Source organism: Muscardinus avellanarius, assembly GCF_963383645.1.
Source record: "Muscardinus avellanarius genome assembly, chromosome: 4".
Lineage (NCBI taxonomy): Eukaryota > Metazoa > Chordata > Mammalia > Rodentia > Gliridae > Muscardinus > Muscardinus avellanarius.
The window spans coordinates 45,175,443-45,196,113 of record NC_137789.1 but is presented as its reverse complement, the minus strand read 5'-3'; the positions used below and the strand labels follow the sequence as shown (position 1 = coordinate 45,196,113).

The window sequence follows — 20,671 nt, the reverse complement described above, 5'->3', positions numbered from 1 at the left end:
TTTATACTTTATTTGGAAACACGGTTTCACTAAGTTGCTGAGAGCCTCACTAAGTAGCTGAGGCTGGCTTCGAACTTGTGTAATCTTCCTGTCTCAGCCTCCCAAGCGCTGGGATTACAAGCGTGCGCCACCACACCTGGCTTTTATTCTTCATTTTGAAAAATGGTCTCACTAAGTTGCAAGGCCCTAACTAAGTAGCTGAGGCTGTCTGCGAACTGCAATCTTCCGGTCTCAGCCTCCCGAAGGCTGGGATTACAAGTGTGCGCCAACAATGCCCGGTCAGATACAGCATTAATTTAAAATAATTGAGCATAGATTTTTAATATTTATTTACAGTTACAAAAACTGTTCAGGAAGAACTGTAGAGCACATGCACACCAAGACCCTGGCTTGATTCCTAGCACCAAACAAAATAAAACATAGTGCTTTAAGTACATACAACTTAAAATACATATAATATATATACATATATATCACATATACATATAATATAAATTTGTGTGTCTGTGTGTTTCTGGGGATGGAACCCAGGGGCATTCTACCCCTGAGGTTGACCCCCAACCCCGGCCCATTTTTATTTTTTGTTTTGGAAACAGGACCTCGTGAGGTTCACTAAATTATTGAGGCAGGTCTTAAATTGTAATCTCCTGTCTCAGCTCCTAAGTACTAAGATTGTAGGTACTAAGATTGTAGGTATGCACCACCATGCCTGGTACATTTTATATTTATTCTTTAGTTTATTTTGGCAGTACTGGGGATTGAACCCAGGGGCATTCTACCTCTGAGCTACTACTACACCTATTTTTAATTCTTTATTTGAAATAGGGTCTTCCTAAGTTGTGGAAGGCCTAAGGAGCTGAGGCTGGCCACAAACCTGAGATCCTCCTGTCTCAGACTCCCAAGTACTAGGGTTATACACGTGTGCCACCACACCCAGCCTATTTAGTATATTTAAAACATAAAGTTTGAGCCAGGCATGGTGGTGTAGGCCTGTAATCCCAAAACTTGGGAGACTCAAAGAGGAAAATCAGTTTGAGGACACAGTTTGAGAAAGTAGCGAAGCTCATTAACCTAATGAGATGCTATTTCAAAATAAAAATAAAATAGGGTTTGCAGCCAGCCTCAGCTACTTAGCGCAGCCCTCTACAACTTAGTGAGACTCTGTTTAAAATAAAGAATAAAAATTGGGCTTGGAGTGTAGCTTGAATGTAGAATGCTCTTGGGTTCAATCCCCAGTACGAAAAATAAATAAATAAATAAATAAATAAATAAATAAATAAAGCAAGCGAGCAAAAATTTTTGAGCTAAAGAAGTTTAACAAGTTATTTTATCTTTGGCATATTTTGCAATACATTGCTATTATGTAAAGAAAAGGAGTTTCAGGTAGGCATGGGAGGCTGAGAAACACAGGTTCAGGGATCGCAGGTTTGAGGCCAGCCTTAATAATGTATTGAGATTCATTATCAAGCTAAAAAAAAATAGGTCTGGGGCTGTAACTCTAAGGTAGCATGCCACTCAGTTAAATTTAAAAAAAAAAAAGATATTCTAAAATACAAATACATATATATTTTTTTTTCTTTTTTATGTTTTGGAAACAGGGTCTCTTAAGCCAGCGGGGCTGGCTTCGAACCAGCGCGATCCTCCTGTCTCAGCCTCCCAAGCACGGGAATTACAAGCGTGCGCCACCACGCCCGGCTACAAATATTTTTAAAGAACCAAAACAAAAAAAAAAAGAAAAGAAAAGAAAAGAAAAGAAAAGAAAGAGGATTACAGGTTCAAGCACAGCCTCAGCAACATACAAGACTCTTAGTTGCTGAGTGAGATCCTGTCTCAAAATAAAAAGGGCATGGTGTATAGCAAGGAGGTAGAACTCCCATGGGCTCAATCCTCAAAACCAAACAAACAAAAAGAGCTTAGAAATTTTTTCTAAAGGTAAATAAGACAGCGTTTTTCAGTTTACCAATTTTATATATCTTCTCTCTCAAATATGAAGCAATGTCTATCTTTTGGGAGTCTTATGTTGAAGGTTTTTTTTATGCTGATGATTGAACATGGGTATTCTATCTCTGGGCTACACACCCAACCTTTTTTAATTCATTTATTTTTGGTACTGGGAATTGAATTCAAGGGTGTTCTACCTTCGAACTATATCCCCAGGCCTATTTTATTTTTTTTATTTTAAAACAGGATCTTGCTAAGCTGCTGAGGCTGACCTCCAAACTGCAATTTTCCTGTCTCAGTCTCCCAAGTTCTGGAATAACAGGTGTGCATTTACCATGCCTGCTACAATGACTATATCTTTTAAAAGGCTGTGACCACTCATGGTGACATACACCATGTACTTGGGAGTAATCCCAGTAACTGGGAGGTTGAGACAAAAGGATTGCAATTATGAGAACAGCCTAAGCACGTAGTGAGACTCTCATCAACCTAGTGAGGCTCTTGTTTCAAAATAAATAAAATAGGAACCAGGCGTAGTGGCGCACGCTTGTAATTCCAGCACTTGGGAGGCTGAGACAGAAGGATTGCACAGGTTCAAAGCCAGCCTCAGCTACTTAGTGAGGCTCTCAGAAACTTAGTTAGACCCTGTTTCCAAATAAAGAATAAAATAGGTCTGGGAGTATAGCCTGGAGGTAGAAACAACACTGCATTCCACCCCCAGTACCACCAATAACATATATAAATAAATAAAATAGGACTGAAGGTGTAGCTTGAAGGTAGAATGCCTCTGGAGTCAATCCCCAGTGACTGACTGGCTGGCTGGCTGGCTGGCTGACTGACTGACTTACTGACACACACAGAGACACACACAGAATCTAAATAGAAATAATTTTTTTTGCCAGGCGTGGTGGCGCACACTTGTAATCCCCGCGCTTGGGAGGCTGAGACAGGAAGATCGCACAGGTTCGAAGCCAGTCTTAGCTACTTAGTGAGACTCTCAGCAACTTACTAAGACCCTGGTTCCAAATGAAGTATAAAATAGGTCTGGGAGTATAGCCTGGAGGTAAAAAGCCTCTGAGTTCTACCCCCAGTACCACACACACAAAATAAATAAATAAATAAATAAATAAATAAATAAATAAATAAATAAATAAAAAAAAATTTTAATGGCACGGGGAACTGAACCCAGGGCATTCTACCTCTGAGGTACATGCTCAGATCTATTTTTAACTCTTTATTTTAAAACAGAGTATCACCAGGAGGATGGTGGTGGTTCCCAGACAGCCTCAGCTACTTAGTGAGGCCCTCTGCAACTTGGTGAAACTGTTTCAAAAAAAGAATAAAAAATAGGGCAGGGGGTGTAGCTCAGAGGTCAAATGCCCCTGGGTTCCTTCCCCAGACTCGCAAAAAAAAAAAAAAAAAATAATAATAATAATAATAATAATAATAATAATAAAAGAACACACTAGCTGGGCATGGTGGCGCATGCTTATAATTCCAGCATTTGGGAGGCTGAGATAGGAGGATCACGGTTCGTGGATAGCCTCAGCTACTTGGTGAGGCCCTCTGCAACTCAGTGAGACCCTGTTTCAAAATAAAGAATAAAAAAATTGGGCATGGGTGTAGCTCAGAGGTCAAATGCCTCTGGGTTCCATCCCAGACCCGCAAAATAAATAAATAAGTAAACAAACAAACAAACAAACAAACAAACACACTAAGTTGAGGAGGGCCTCACTAAGTAGCTGAGGTTGGCCACAAACCTGTGATCCTTCTGTCTCAGCCTCCCAAGTACTGTGGGATTATAAGCATGCACCACCACGTCCAGCAAACAAAAACTTTAAAATTATGAGATGTAATTCAAATTCTAGAACTAAATTTCTTACTAGTTAAATGCTTTTACTAGAGCCATTTAATATTTATTGGACATCCTGTTATTTACTCTACCACATCCATATACCCCAAGTGTATAGACATCTAAACTGACAGATTAGTTTTACTCCTGCTAAATAAAACCAATACAATGACAGGCTTCAGATGTTATTTGAAGCAAATATACATTAATGAAGAAAACTCTGAAGAAGATAAACCCAAACAATAACATTATGCTGTTATGTCAGAATAACCAACAGATTAAATAATATTCATAAATTTCTTTAATAACACACACTATGATTCCAATATTGAGATGATTTATTCTCACATACAATTGTTCAACTATAGATAAAACTATTCCAAATTAACAACAGAGAGAACTAGCCTCATCAACTTTTACTTAAATATTTTGGACAAAATTTCTTTTCACTAATTAGTGTAACTAAAAGTTTTATGCTACCTTTTCACATCTTAAAAACATTCTGTGAGCCGGGTGTGGTAACACACGCCCGTAATCTCCACGCTTGAGAGGCTGAGACAGGAGGATCGCACAGGTTCGAAGCCAGCCTCAGCTGGCTTAAGAGACCCTGTTTCCAAATAAAATATAAAATAGGACTGGGAGTGTACCCGGGAGGTAGAAAGCCCCTGAGTTCCATCTGCAGTACCACCAAAAAAAAAAAAAAAAAAAAAAAACATTCTGTGGTGCCGGGATGTAGCTCAGTGGCAAAGCGCCTGCTTTGCAGGTGTGGCACGCTTGTAATCCCCGCGCACGTGAAGCAGAGACAGGAGGATCGTGCAGGTTAGAAATCAGCCATGCTGGCTTAAGAGACCCTGTTTCCAAATAAAAATATAAAATAGATCTGGGAGTATAGCCCGGAGGTAGAAGGGCTTCCAGGAACCCCAGTAACACCAAAAAAAAAAAAAAAAAAAAAAATCTATAAGCCAGGCGTAGTGGTGCACGTTTATAATCCTAGCATTTGGGAAACTGAGAAAGAAAGATTGTGGTTCGTGGACAGCCTCAAATATTTAGTGATGCCCTTTGCAACTCAGTCAGAACCTGTTTCAAAATAAAGAATAAAAAATAGGGCAGGGGGTGTAGCTCAGAGGTACAATGCCCGTAGATTCCAGGTGTTCTCTCTCATCTTAAATGAAAACTAAGAAGCTGGTAGTGAAAAGCAATACAGTACACAGGTTGTGCACTTGTGTACTGATGTATACATATAATTATCTATATCCATATACTAATTTACCTACAAAGTCTAATGAATATCTACACAAGTAATTTAATGCATTAGCACTATAAAACACCACAGTTTCATAAAATCAAAGAACTTTTAAAAGTTGTACTTACCTGTTTAACATATTCAATCAAGTTTGGGATGCAGTTAATTTCAAATCTAAGGTTTTTCAGAGGTTCAAGCCACTTGCCAAGTTCTTAAAAACAAAAAGAACAATCTATAATACTTAAAAACAAAAAGCCTTTATGACAAAGTAGTAAAGTTTGTTTTTCTAAAAGAAAACCATCAGATTTGTATTAATCTCAATATCTAAATTTTGCCGGGTGGTGGTGCAGGCTTGTAATCCCAGTACTTGGGAGGCTGAGACAAGAGACTCGAAGGTTTGCAGTCAGCCTCAGCAACTTATGAGGTGCTCCACAACCTGGTGAGACCCTATATCAAAATAAAGAAAAAAAATTGGGCTGGAGACGGAGCTAAAAGCTAGAATGTCCCTGGGTTCAATCCCCAGTACCACACACATACACACAAATCAATAATTAAATTTTATACACAGATTAATTTGTGTCTAATTTTTTTTTTTGGTATCACTGGAGGTGGAACCCAGGGGCTTTCTATCTCCGGGCTATACTCCCAGACTTATTTTATACTTTATTTGGAAACAGGGTCTCACTAAGTTGGTGAGAGTCTCACTAAGTAGCTATGGCTGGGTTCTCACTAAGTAGCTAAGACTGGCTTCAAACCTTTGTGATCCTCCTGTCTCAGCCTCCCAAGTACTGGGATTACAAGTGTGCGCCACCACACAGGGCTGTGTTTAATTCTGTGTGTGTGTGTGTGTGTGTGTGTGTGTGTGGTACTGGGGTTCCTGGAAGACCTTCTACCTCCAGGCTACACTCCCAGACCTATTTTATATTTTTATTTGGAAACAGGGTCTTTTAAGCCAGTGCGGCTAACTGCGAACCTGCGCAATCCTCCTGTCTCCGCCTCCCAAGTGCGGGGATTACAAGCGTGCGCCACCACACCCGGCGTGTTTAATTCTTTAAACAAGCTTTAAAATAAAACAGAAATGCAGTACTATTTAACTGGTTAAAAAATAAGAAGTGACTACTCTTAGTTATCTAGTTTCCAAAAACTTAAATTCAAATGCTTAACACTCTAAACAAGAGGATCACAGGCTTTATGGCCAGCCTCAGCAGCTTAGTGCAGCTCTTAGCAACTTAGTGAGACCTTTTCCAAATAAAATATAAAAAATAAATCTAGGGGTGTAGCCTAGAAAAAGAAGGCCCCTGGGTTCCATTTCCAATACCACAAAATAAGTAAATAAATAACTAAAATAAAAATTTACAATATCAATCTATAACATTAAAAAAGATTTATAAACTGCTTATAAACTAATATAATTTAGTGTATATTCAATACTAAACAATATACCTTTTTTGGGGGCAATAGTGAATAGTGTATATTCACTAAACAATATACCTTTTTGGGGGGCATTATTTTACTTTTTATTTTTAAACAGGGTCTCATTAAGTTGCTATAGCCCTTGCTTAAGTACCTGTGGTTGGCCTTAAATCAGAGATCTTCCTATCTCAGCCTCCCAAGAACTGGGATTACAGGTGTGTGCCACCACACCCAGTTTATTCACTTATCTTTGTTGCTGCCTCCCCTCCAAATAAGAATAAACAAAATGATTTATTTGTCAGGAATGCCTTAGCAACTTAGCAAGACCTTCAGCAACTTAGTGAAACCCTGATCCAAAATAAAAAAAATAAAATAAAGCTGGGGTTGTATCTCAGAGGTAGAACATCAGTGGACCCAATCCTCAGTACTGCACACACACAAAAAATGTATTTATTACTAACAGGATCAAACACACAAGGAGACATTTGCGGAGTATCTCTTCAATTAAGGTGGAATTTTAATTTTGTCAATTGCTGTGTGTGTGTGTGTGTGTGTGTGTGTGTGTGTGTGTGTTATGTGTGATGTCTTCTGCAACTCAGTGAGACTCTGTTTCAAAATAAAGAATAAAATAGGGCTGGTAATCCTAGTACTTGGGAGGCTGAGACAAGAGGTTCACGCAGTTTCGAAGCCAGTTTCAGCTACTAGTGAGGCTTTTAGCAACTCAGACCTTGTTTCCAAATAAAATATAAAATAAGTTTAGGAGTCTAGCTCAGAGGTAGAAAGCCCCTGGGTTCCATTCCCAGTACCATAAAACTAAAACACAAGTGAGGCCAAGTGTGGTAGTGCACGCTTGTATTCCAAGTACTCCGGAGGCTGAAATAGGATCATAAGTTCTCAGACAGCCTCAGCTGCTTAGTGATTTCCTCTGCAACTCAGTGAGACTGTTTCAAAATAAAGAATAAATTGGGGCTGGGAAGCCGGTGGTGATGGTGCACGCTTGTAATCCCAGCATTCAGGAGGCTGAGACAGGAGAATCATGGTTCACAGACAGCCTCAGCTACTTAATGAGGCCCTTTGCAACTCAGTGAGACCCTGTCTCAAAATAAAGAATAAAAAATAGGGCTGGGGGTGTAGCTCGGAGGTAGAATGTCCCTGGGTTCAATCCCTAGTACCACACACACACACAAAAAAAAAAAAAGTGAAATAAACCACTTACTGCAATCAAACTATCTTAACATATTTTCAGAAAAGCATTCTGTAAATGTGATATTCCACTTTCAGATACTTTATAGGCATGACTATAAGAAACAGAAAGTAGTAGTCATATTACTCCTTGGTTCTACACTACTACATGAGGCATGAGGGTTAGAAATGTGCACATCTTTACTTTTTTCCTATGCCTTTTTTTTTTATGTGTGTGATACTGGGGAAGGAACACAGGGGCATTCTACTTCCAAAATATGCCCCCAGCCCTATTTTATATTCTTTATTTTGAAATAGGATTTCACTAAATTGTGGAGGGCCTAAGTAGTTGAGACTGGCCAAGAACCTGTAATCCTCCTGTCTCAGCTTCTCAAATACTGGAATTACAAGTATGCGCCACCACACCTGGCTTCCTATGCATTTTATATTTTGGGTTTTTTTGTGTGTGGTGCTGGGGATGGAATCCAGAGGCATCCTACTCCAAGCTACACCCCAATCCTATTTTGCATACTTTTTTTCTGAAATAGGGTCTCACTGAGTTGCAAAGGGCCCCACTAAGTAGCTGAGGGTGTCAGAGAACTGCAATCCCCTGTCTCAGCTTTCCAAATGCTAGGATTACAAGCGTGCACCACCACACCTGGCTCCCAGTCCTAATTTTTATTCTTTATTTTGAAACAGGGTCTCATTAAGTAGCAGAGGCTGGCCATGGACCCAGATCCTCCTGTCTTAGCCTCCCAAGTACTGGGATTACATGCACCACCACGCCCAGCTTCCTATGCATTTTATTTTATTTTATTGCAGGTCTGAGGATAGAATCCAGGGGCATTCGACCTCCGAGCTACAATCCCTGCCCTATTTTTTATTCTTTATTTTGAAACAGGGTCTCACTAAGTTGCAGAGAGCTTCACTAAGTAGCTGAGGCTGACTTTGAATCTGTGTGATCCTGTCTCAGCCTCCCAAGTGCTGGGATTACAAACCTGAGCCACCACGCTCAGCTTCCTATGCATTTTAAAATTAACATTCTTCCCAGGCATGGTGGCCCAAGCTTGTAATCACCGAGCTTGAGAGGCAGAGACAGGAGGGTCTGGGAGGCGGAGACAGGAGGGCCCGCACAGGTTCAAAGCCAGCCATGCTGGCTTGAGATCCTGTTTTCAAATAAAAAAGTATAAAAATAGGTCTGAGAGTGTAGCCCAGAGGTAGAAGGTTTTCCAGGAACCCCAGTACCACATACAAACACACACACACACACGTACACACACACAAATTAACTTTCTTATATACAGAATATACAGAAGCAAGAGACAAAGAATAATTTTTTTAAAAAATCCCCATGTACCATAACCTAGAAATAGTAGTAAAACATTAAAAATACCTTTGAAGACACTGTGTGCTCTCCTTTCTAAAAGGGCATAATTCAAAGGGGGAAAAAAAATCTCTTTCCACATGGGAAGTTGGGTTTACTACCCAAGTCCAAACTGGTGCTATCACACATAAAATTTAAAATGAAAAAGAGTCCACGTGCCATTTTAAAGCATTTTTACAATATTTACTCAACACTGGCAAATTTTCTACTTAATGTCAGAAAAGCAGAAAAGAAAAAAATTTAAAAACTGTGATTATCTTAAATTTTTCAAGACTACTTAAGATTTGCAACAAACTGCATTCAATATATTTTCATATACTTTTATACTTTTGAGATAACACAAATAAATTAATCCACAAATAGATGTTACATTATATTTGGAACAGTGTTATACTTAAACAAATAAATTATAAAAAAAAAAAAATACAAAGCTTAAAGCTACAGCTAAAGCTGAACTTCTTGAGTACTTCCTTAAACTACTTTTCTATTTTGAATAGAAACTTCAATTACCAATTATTGTGACTTTCTAAAAAAAGGTACTTTCAAACCTTTTTTTTTTTTTTTTTTTTTTTTTTGGTGGTACTGGGGTTCCTGGAAACCCTTCTACCTCCAGGCCAGGCCACACTCCCAGACCTACTTTATATTTTTTGAAACAGGGTCTCTTAAACCAGCGCAGCTGGCTATGAACCTTCGCGATCCTCCTGTCTCCGCCTCCCAAGCGCGGGGGATTACAAGCGTGCGCCACCACGCCCGGCTGACTTTCAAACCTTTTATATACTGCAATGATTTATAAAACCTTTAAAGAAATATCTTTATCAAAAGTAATCTCAAGATGTTAAAATCAGTATTATTAGATAAATTGTCAAAACATGATAAAGTATTAATTCACAGATAGCCAAATGCTTTTCACTTCATATATCACAAATACTTAAAATGAATTCAGGAACCAACCATACCTTGCAGTTTAGCATTATTTTCATCTGCTTTACAAAGCTTCAAGAGAGATGCTGCATGTTGTTCTAGCATTTGGACATCACTGGAAGACTGAACCACCACCAAAATAAGGATACATGCATAATTATAAGCTACTGACTTCTTAGACTTGGAATCACTGAAACAAAATAAGGTTTTTAAGTCTGGGGTACAAAAATAATTTTAGTAATAACTTTTAAACATTATTTTCTATTTAGTTTTAAAGAAACAAAGAAAGTTTACGATAAAATATAACTAATTCCTTTTTGGGGGCAAGGGTACTGATGATTGAACCAGGGACATTCTACCTCCAAGTTATACCCCAGTCTTTTTTATTTTTTATTTTGAAACAGGGTCTTATAAGTTGCTGAAGCTGGTGTGGAAACTCTGATTCTCCCATCTTAGCCTTCCAAGTACTAGGGATTACAGGAGTATACCACCATGCCTAGCTATGAGTAATTTCTTGAAAATAAGAAATCAAATTTTATAGTTCACACCTAACTCACTCCAAAACACTACATAATAGCTGTCCCTCAGCATCCAAAATATACTTGTTTCAGGACCACCTTTGGATACCAAAATCAATAGAGGAAGTCCCTTTTGGTACTAGGGATAGAATCCAGAGGCATTCTACCTCCAAGTTATATCCTTAACCCAATTTTTATTTCTTATTTGAAAACAGGGTCTCATTAAGTTGCTGAGGTATTCTACCTCTGAACGTTATGCTCATCCCTATTTTTTTTTTTCCTTTGGTGGTACTGGGGATTGAGGCTAGGAACTTTTTTTTTTTTTAATGGTACTGGAGATTGAACCCAGGGGCATCCTACTATCTCTGAGCTACACCCCCAACCCTATTTTTTATTTGACCTAAGAAGCTGGGGCTGACCACAAATCAGGATTCTCCTGTCTGTCTCTCCCAAGTTCTGGGATTACAAATGTATGCCACCACGCCTGACTTACCTCAGGGGCATCCTATCTCTGATCTATAGCACCAGCCCTATTTTTAATTCTTTATTTTGAAACAAGGTCTCACTAAGTTACAGAGGGCCTCACTAAATAACACCCAGCTTAGCCTCAGCTACTTAGTAAGATTCTGTTTCAAAATAAAGGATAAGCAGGGCGTGGTGGCACACCCTTGTAATCCCAGCATTCGGGAGGCTGAGACTGGAGGATCGCGGTTCGCGGACAGACAGCCTCAGCTACTTAGTGAGGCCCTCTGCAACTTAGTGAGGCCCTGTTTCAAAATAAGGAATAAAAAAATAGGGCAGGGGGGGTTAGCTCGGAGGTCAAATGCCCCTTGGGTTCCATCCCCAAACACACAAAAAATAAAAAATAAAAATATAAAGAACAAAAAATAGGGCTTGGGGTATAGCTTAGAGGTAGAATGCTCCTAGGCTCAATATTCCCTCAAATGAAAAAAAAAAAAAAAAAAAAAAAAGAACACATGGAACACACAAATAAGGAGTGTGAAAGTATATAACTATAAAAGTATACACATTACAATCAAATATAAAGTTCTATTAAGAAATAAACAGAAAAATAAAATATTAAGAAATACATTTCATTAACAGTGAAATATTAAGACATATAGTTCATTAGTCTTCAAAATATTAAGTCTGATAAATAAAACAAATGTGATCATCTGCTATAATCAAGCAGTCTTCTGCTTCAGAGCCATTAAGAGAGATAGGCATAAAAGGTATTGTAGTTGTCATAGGTTCTCATGACAATTCATCACTTAAAGAGTTATATCAAGCCGGGCGTGGTGGCGCATGCTTGTAATCCCCACGCTTGGGAGGCAAGAGACAGGAGGATCGCGCAGGTTCAGAGCCAGCCTCGCTGGCTTAAGAGAACCTGTTTCCAAATAAAAATGTAAAAATAGGTCTGGGAGTGTAGCCCGGAGGTAGAAGGGCTTCCAGGAATCCCAGTACCACCAAAAAAAAAAAAAGAGTTATATCAAGTCATTAATGTAACTGCCTTCACGTCATTTATGTGTGTGACAAGCTTGGACAAGGGACTGTCTCTTTTCTTATACACTAAAACCCTCTGCTCTATTACAGCCTCTTCAAAATCATTATCATTCCCAATTGCTCTTATCTGGTCAAAGTGATTCTAAAACCAGAATACCATAAATAGGCACAGGGCAAAAGATATAAAGAGTACTTAAGAGTATTTACTACTCTTTAGGCATGTATTAATGCCCTTACAATTCCCCTCTACAAGAACTGACAGGGATATTACATTTGCAATCTCTGTCAACACCACAACCCCATGGGGTAACTGAAAAAAAGCTACGAAAAGGCCTACTGCATTGCCGCATCTTACATTTTAGATATTTCTGCCATTCTTATTATTAATACAAAGTTATTTGTTATGTCAAAAAATTGAGCTGAGCTGGGTGTGGTGGCACACGCTTGTAATCCCAGCATTAGGGAGGCTGAGACTGGAGGATCACAGTGCACAGACAGCCTCAGCTACTTAGGCCCTCCACAACATAGACCCAGTTTCAAAATAAAGAATAAAAAATAGAGCAGGGGTTGTAGCTCGTAGGTCAAATGCTCCTAGATCCCATCCCCAGACCCGCAAAAAATAAAATAAAAATAAAAATAAAAATAAATTAAATCGAGCTGGATTCAGTGGTGCATGCCTGTGAACCGAGTACTTGAGGAGGTTTGAGGTCTGTCTCTCAGCAACTTAGCGAGACCGTTTCAAAATTAAAAAATAAAGTAGGGCCGGGCGTGGTGGCGCACACTTGTAATCCCCACGCTTGGGAGGCGGAGACAGGAGGATTGCGCTGGTTCGGAGCCAGACTCGCTGGCTTAAGAGACTCTGTTTCCACATAAAAATGTTAAAAAAATAGGTCTGGGAGTGTAGCCCGTGGGAGTGTATACCGGAGGTAGAAGGGCTTCCAGGAACCCCAGTACCACCAATAAATAAATAAATAAATAAATAAATAAATAAATAAATAAATAAAAAAAAATTAAAAATAAAGTAGGTCTAGGGGATAGCTCAGAAATAGAATTCTCTTGGGTAATAATAATAATTATTATTTATACAGTTCTGCTCTCAAAGAAACACCTTTTTAAAAGAAAAGTAGCCCATTAATGATATAGTTTTCTTTTCTTTCTTTTTTTCTTTTTTTTTTTTTGGTGGTACTGGGGATGGAACCCAGAGGCTTTCTACCTCCGGGCTATACTCCCAGACCCATTTTATATTTTATTTGGAAACTGGGTCTAAGTTGCTAAAAGCCTCACTAAGTAGCTGAGGCTGGCTTTGAACCTGCGCGATCCTCCTGTCTCAACCTCCCAAGCGCGGGGATTACAAGCGTACGCCACCACGCCCGGCGTATGATATAGTTTTCTAACATAATTTAAAATTTAAAAAGTAGGTTAGAGCCGGGCGTGGTGGTGGCGCACGCTTTTAATCCCTGCGCTTGGGAGGCTGAGACAGGAGGATCGCGCAGGTTCAAAGCCAGCCGCGCTGGCTTAAGAGACCCTGTTTAAAAAAAAAAAAAAAAAAAGTAGGTTAGAAACTTACCCCAATGCTTCTTTGGAATAATACTCCATTAGAGTAATGAGACTTTGGAGATTTTTCTCAAGACTGAAAACATGTCCAACAGCTGATCTTCCCACAGGATTAAAAGTAATCAGATAAAGATTGTGAAGGGTTCCCAAGAGATCTGAATGGTCAGTTTCTTCACTAGTTGTACAACGTTGAAAATGGCTGAAGAGTTCTGAAATACACTGCAACGTCTGAGTGGAGTCCTGAAGCCACAAAGCAAATGCATCATCAACACCGTCAGACTGGAGACCTTCCTCTTCATCTTGATCATAAAGGTGACAAAGAGCACGGATCAACAAATTTGTTGCTTCATATTCCGACATAAAAAAAAGAAGACCTTTCTGTGACTGTGCAAGAAACTTTAAAACATCTTTTGTGGCTTGCAGCACACCAGGGTGCGCACTTGTTACTGGAATTGACAGAAGCAAGGTAACCAACTCCAAGAAGTGATGGCTGTGAAGATACCTGTGAAAAAGTTAATTGATATATGTAAAGTAAATGCAAGGCACTCTGTTTACTCAACATTCACTAAACAAAAGTTAAAAAATGTAATGGCCTTAATTTTTATCCTCAGAAATACCTGCTTTAAATGCACATTGCAAAACTAATAATATGAGTAGCAAGTCTTCTCTCCACTGGACCAAACAAAAATGAAAGTTCTCTAAGGCTTTCTAACAAACACTCAACAGAAACTCAGTAAATACATCCTTCCTCCCTCCTTCCTTTCTTGTACTAAGGGATCGAACCTAGCAGCATTTTACTCCTGAGTTACATGCCTAGCCCTTTCTTTCTTTGTTTTGAAACAGGGTCTCACTAGGTTGCTGAGAATCTCATGCTGTTGGTGAGGCTGTCCTACAACCTGTGATCCTATCTCAGCCTTCCAAGTAATTGGTTTACAGGCATGTGCCACCACACCTGACTATAAGAGTTAGCCTTGACTCTAAATTCTGGGCTTCTTTTTCTCTTCTTCTACCCTTCCTTCTTCCTTTCCTCCCTCCCTCCCTCCTCTCTTCCTTTTCTTCCTTCCTTTCTCTTTTTTCCTTTTCCCTTCTTTCCTTCCTTCCTTCCCAGGGGCATTCTACCTCTAAGCTACACTCCCAGCCCACCTATTTTATTTTTGTTTTAAAACAGGGTCTCATTAAGCTGGGCGTGGTGGCGCATGCTTATAATCCCTGCACTTGGGAGGCTGAGACAGCAGGATCGCACAGGTTCAAAGCCAGCCTCAGCTACTTAGTGAGGCTCTCAGCAACTTAGTGAGACCCTGTTTCTAATAAAATATAAAATAGGTCTGGGAGTATAGCCCGGAGGTAGAAAGCCTCTGGGTTCCACCCCCAGTACCACAAAAAAAAAAAAAAAAAAAACAGGGTCTCATTAGGTTGATGATTGTCTCACTACTGGATGAGGCTGTCTTTGAACCTGTAATCCTCTCAGCCTACCTAGTACAAGGATTACAAGATTGTGCCACCATGCCTGGCTCTGGGTCTTCTTTCTGAGCCAGTTATTATCAAATGTTCCTATTTCTTCATGGTCCTACTTTACTCCAGGTATATCAATAAATGTGAATCAGAATATCCTAGAAAAATATTATATATATATTATAAATCTGAATATCTCTAGGGGAAAAAAATCTTTTCAAGTGACCAATTTTAGCATTTGAATAGTTAATACTACCATAGATAGCACACTTTTTGTAATTCTAGGAACTATTCTTCAGTATAGTTTTAAGAGAGAAAATCTAAAATTAACCCAATCCTTCCAATATACACACAGATTGCTACTGACAACTTAAAGTATCAGCTTCCTTATCTGTATAGCTTTCCTTTCTTACTTGTGGGTCCTTCCAGGTTTAAACTTTTCTGAAATGTTTTCAAAATAAAATTTAAAGATTTTTAAAGAAAAAAAGCCAAAACAATATTTTCTTGAAAATTTAAAAGTGGGGGGAAAAATCTACCAAAATATCTCTTAACTGCTAAATAAGGCCATCTTAATATAAATTTGCGGGTTTTTTTTTTTGTTTTTTTTTTTTTTGGTACTGGGGGTGGAACCCAGAGGCTTTACTCCCAGACCTATTTTTGGAAACAGGGTCTCACTAAGTTACTGAGATCCTCACTAAGTAGCTAAGGCTGGCTTGGAACCTGTGTGATCCTTATGTCTCAGCCTCCCAAGTGCGGGGATTACAAGCATGCACCACCACACCTGGCTAAATTTGGTAATATTTTGATACTGAGGATTGAACCCAGGGGCATTCTACCTATGAGCTATGCCAACCCCCCCCCCCACCACCTATTTTTATTTTCTTTCTTTCTTTTTTTTTTGGGGGGGTGGTGGTACTGGGAGTAGAACCCAGGGGCCTTCTAACTCTGGGCTACACTCCCAGACCTATTTTATATTTTATTTGGAAACAGGGTCTCACTAAATTGATGAGAGCCTCACTAAGTAGCTGAGGCTGGCTTCAAACCTGCATGATCCTCCTGTCTCAGCCTCCCAAGCGCGGGGATTACAAGCATGCGCCACCACGCCTGGCTCCCCCTCATTTTTATTTTCTATTTTGAAGCAGGTTCTCACTAGTTTGCTGTGGGTCTTGTTAAATTGCTGATACTGGTTTCAAACCTATGACCCTTTCTGTCTCAGCCTCCAAGTACTGAGATTACAGGCATGTGCCACTACACCAGACCAAGTTTGTTAACTTCAAGTTAAAAAAAAAAAATCCTAATTTTTTGGATGTTAAAAAGAATAAAAGTAAGCTAAGTGTGGTGGCGCATACTTACAATCCCAGTACTTGGGAGGCTGAGACAGGAGGGTTGCAGGTTCAGGGCCAGCCTCAGCTATTTAGTGAGGCCCTCCACACCTTAGTGAGAACCTATTTCAAAATAAAGAATAAAACATAGAGCAGAGGGTGTCGCTTGGAAGTAGAATTCCCCTAGACTCAATCCCCAGTACAGTACACCCTATAATCCCTGTCCTTGAGAGGCTGAGAAAAAAGAATCACAGGTCTGAAGCCAGCCTCTCAGCAACTTAGTGAGACCATTTCCAAATAAAAAACAAAATAGGGCTGCAGAAGTAGCTCAGAATTAGAATGTCCCTGAGTTCCATTTCTAGTATTACAATAAAAAAAAGTAATAGGAAAGTTCGACCCTTCACATGGTGATACAACAGCTTCTATAAAGGCTTACTTGTAAGTAAAGACCAGAATTTATCAAGCTAAAATGGACCCTTGAATGCTATTACTACTTAAACTCAAGCTTCTATATATTATATTCATATCATATTCATGATAACACATATTATGATCAATAATTTATTAATATCATGATAATAAATGCTAGGGAATTAAACAGGTCCTATGTAACTTCAAATAAGAGAGGGACTCTGGAAGTTTGTGACTGTTTTTTCCCCCGACACTAGGGATGGAACCAGGGGCATTCTACCACGGAGCTATACCCCCAGCCCTAGTTTTTATTCTTTATTTTGAAACAGGTTCTCACTGAGTTGCAAAGGGCCTCACTAAGTTGTAGCGAGGCTCTCTGTGAACTGTGATCCTTCTGTCTCAGCCTCCTAAATGCTGGGATTACATGTGTGCACCACCATGCCCGACTTTTGTGACTGGTTTTTCCAGACTTTAGCACATGTATCTTATTCCTCTGCAGATTGTGTTTTGGATCTTTTCCCAAGTATAATATTTGAAGGTCTGTGAGTCTTCATAAAGAATTTTAAAAAGGGCTGACCTAGAACTTTCTACTTTATACTCCTAGTAATGTCAATGTCCCTCCCATTGTGATATATTATAGAATACTAATCAGATCTGCTACTTTAAAGTATCCAAGATCAAAAGGGTGTGGTGGCGCACATTTGTAATCCCAGCATTTGGGAAACTGAGATAGGAAGATCTCGGTTTCCTGACAGTCTCAGCAACTTAGTGAGGCCCTTTGCAACTCAGTAAGACCCTGTTTCAAAAATAAAGAATAAAAAATTGGGCTGGGGGTATAGCTCGGAGGTAGAATGCCCTAGGTTCTATCCCCAGTACCAAAAATAAACAAATATCTCCAAGATTGATTTTTTTTTTTTTTTGGTGTGTGTGGTACTGGGTACTGAACCAGGGGCATTCTACCTCCAAACTACACCCCCAGCCTTATTATTTTATTATTATTATTATTATTATTATTATTATTATTATTATTATTTTGGTGGTACTGGGGGTGGAACCCAGGGGCTTTCTACCTACAGGCTATACTCCCAGACCTTTCTTTTTTATTATTTTATTTGAAAACAAGGTCTCACTAAGTTGCTGAGAGCCTCACTAAGTAGCTAAGGCTGGCTTTGAACCTGTGCGATCCTCCTGTCTCAGCCTCCCAAGCGCTGGGATTACAAGCGTGCACCACCACGCCCGGCCTATTTTATTTACTTAAATTTTCTATTTTTGAGCTGGGCATGATGGCGCACGCTTGTAATCCCAGCATTCGGGAGGCTGAGACCAGAGGGATTGCGATTTGCAGACAGCCTCAGCTACTTAGTGAGGCCCTCCTCAACTTAGTGAGACCCTGTTTCAAATTAAAGAATAAAAAAATAGGGCAGGGGGTATAGCTTGGAGGTCAAATGCCTCTGGGTTCCATCCCCAGACCCGCAAAAAAAAAAAATTTTTTTTTCTATTTTTGATACTGAAAGATTGAACCTAGCAGCATTTTACCTCCAAGCTAAACTCTCGGCTCTATTTTTAATTTTTTTTCCTTTTTTTTTTTTTCGGTACTGAGGATTGAACCCAGGGGCATTCTACCTTCAAGCTACACCCCCAGTCTGATTTTTTATTCCATATTTTGAAACAGGGTCTCACTAGGCTGATGAGGTCTCACTATTTGCTGAGGCTGTCCCTGGACCTGTGATCCTCTTAGCCTCCCAAATTCTGGGACTACAAGAATGTACCATCCTGTCCGGCTTTTTTTTTTTTGGCAGTACTGGAGATGGAACCCCAGGGGCATTCTACCTCTGAGCTACACTCCCAGCCCTATTTTTTTAATTCTTTTTTTGTGGTACTGGAGATGGAACCCAGGGGCTTTCTACCTCCAGGCTATTCTCCCAGACCTATTTTTTATATTGTATTTGGAAACAGGGTCTCACTAAGTTGCTGAGAGCCTCACTAAGTAGCTGAGGCTGGCTTCAAACCTGTGCGATTCTCCTGTCTCTGCCTCCCAAGCGCTGGGATTACAAGCGTGAGCCACCACGTCCAGCTCTATTTTTTAATTCTTTATTTTGAAACAGGGTCTTACTGAGTTTCAAAGGGCCTCACTAAGTAGTAGCTGAACCTGTCTGCGAACTGCGATCCTCCTGTCTCAGCCTTCCAAGAACTAGGATTCTAACAGGCAGTCCTACCATCCCTGGCTAGATCTTCCCATTTCTAAAAGTACAACACAAATTCCAAAGCCCTTTGTTTTCTCTTATCTTATTTTCATACTTTTTCCAGATATGGGGGAAAATAAAATTTTTGTGTGTGTGGAATTGGAGATTGAACTCTGGGGCATTCTACCTCTTCGCTGCATTCTAGCTCGTTATTTTTTGTTTTGAAATAGGGTCTCTATAGGATGCTGAGAGTCACTACCTGCTGAGGCTATTCTCAAACCTGAGATCCTCCTTCCCCAGCTCCCCAAGTACTAAGATCAAAGGAGTGCACCACCACGCCTGGCCAGAAAATATTTATTTATTTATTTATTTATTTATTTATTTATTTATTTATTTTTGCGGCACTGGGGATGGAACTCAGAAGCATTCTACCTCTGAGCCATACCCCAGCCCTAATTTTTTATTCTTTATTTTGAAACAGGGTTTCACGGAGTTGCAAGGGCCTCACTAAAGTATCAGAGTATGGATGCGAACCTGGATCCTCCCGTCTCAGCCCCCCAAATGCTAAGATTACAAGCATGCACCACCATGCCTGGTTCCAAAAAATAATATTTAATAAGTGGTTAATTGCTAGTTTTTCTTCAGTGACTATTTGACAGCATTTCCTCTTTCCTTATACTTCCTATCCTGTTGCCCCGATGCATGACTTCCAAGTGTGTGTAACGTGTGTGTGTGTGCGTGTGTGTGTGTGTGTGTGTGTGTACTTTCTTTCTCTTTCTCTCTCTCTCTCTCTCTCTCTCTCTCTCTCTCTCTCATACATATATACAGGAAATTGAACCTAGAAGTATTCATCTCTAAGCTACATCCCCAGCCTTATTATTTTATTTATTTTTGTGGTACTGGGAATGGAACCCAGGGGCATTATACCTCTGAGCTACACCTTCTGCCCTATTTTTTTTATTATTTTGAAACAGGGTCTCACTGAGTTGCAAACGACCTCACTAAGCAGCTGAAGCTGTCCATGAACCGCGATCCTCCTATCTCAGCCTCACAAGTATTGATTGGGATTACAGGCATGTATACCATGCTGGGCCGACTTCTCCTATTTTATTAAAAATGAAGTTATCAGTTAAGAAATACCTCAATTCCTTTATCTCCAATACTACAAATGCATCTATATTAGCACTCTCATAAATTTCCTTTCTCTCTCCAAAATCTCTTACCAAACCTTCCTCCAGGAATTAATATCTTTTACTTCTACATCATAAACATATCCCTTTCCACTGACTTTAATTATTATTATATGTGTGTGTGTGTGTGTGTGTGTGTGTGTGTGTGTGTGGTATTGGGGGTGGAACCCAGGGGCTTTCTACCTCTGGGCTATACTCTCAGACCTATTTTATATCTTATTTGGAAACAGGATCTCACTAAGTTGCTGAGAGCCTCACTAAGTAGCTGAGGCTGGCTTCAAACCTGCATGATTCTCCTGTCTCAGCCTCCCAAGTATTGGTGGTACTGGAGTTCCTGGAAACCCTTCTACTTCCGGGCTACACTCCCAGACCTATTTTATATTTTTATTTGGAAACAGGGTCTTTTAAGCCAGCGAGGCTGGCTTATAACCTGCACAATCCTCCTGTCTCCACCTCCCAAGCGTGGGGATTACAAGCGTGCGCCAACCGTGTGCCACCACGCCCGGCAGCAAAATATAATTTTAACTTACAATGTATTAAAGTAGTAAGGTACAAAAAGTTTCACACACAGAGCATTCCCCTTCCCAGAAGCAACTCAGCAG

At 39.8% G+C, this 20,671-nt stretch overlaps 1 protein-coding gene across 1 annotated transcript in view; it reads right to left on the bottom strand.

Moving 5' to 3' along the window:
• The window catches only part of VIRMA (vir like m6A methyltransferase associated), a gene marked incomplete at its 3' end in the record, with an annotated part of 96,122 nt that overhangs the window by 29,391 nt on the left and 46,060 nt on the right, over window positions 1-20,671 (bottom strand). The window contains exons 9-11 of the mRNA XM_080693950.1: window positions 13,525-14,013; window positions 9,972-10,126; window positions 5,165-5,247 (exon numbers count right to left, since the gene is read on the bottom strand). Coding sequence (XP_080550076.1) covers window positions 5,165-5,247; window positions 9,972-10,126; window positions 13,525-14,013 — 727 coding nt within the window. The remainder of the gene's footprint in view (window positions 1-5,164; window positions 5,248-9,971; window positions 10,127-13,524; window positions 14,014-20,671) is intronic.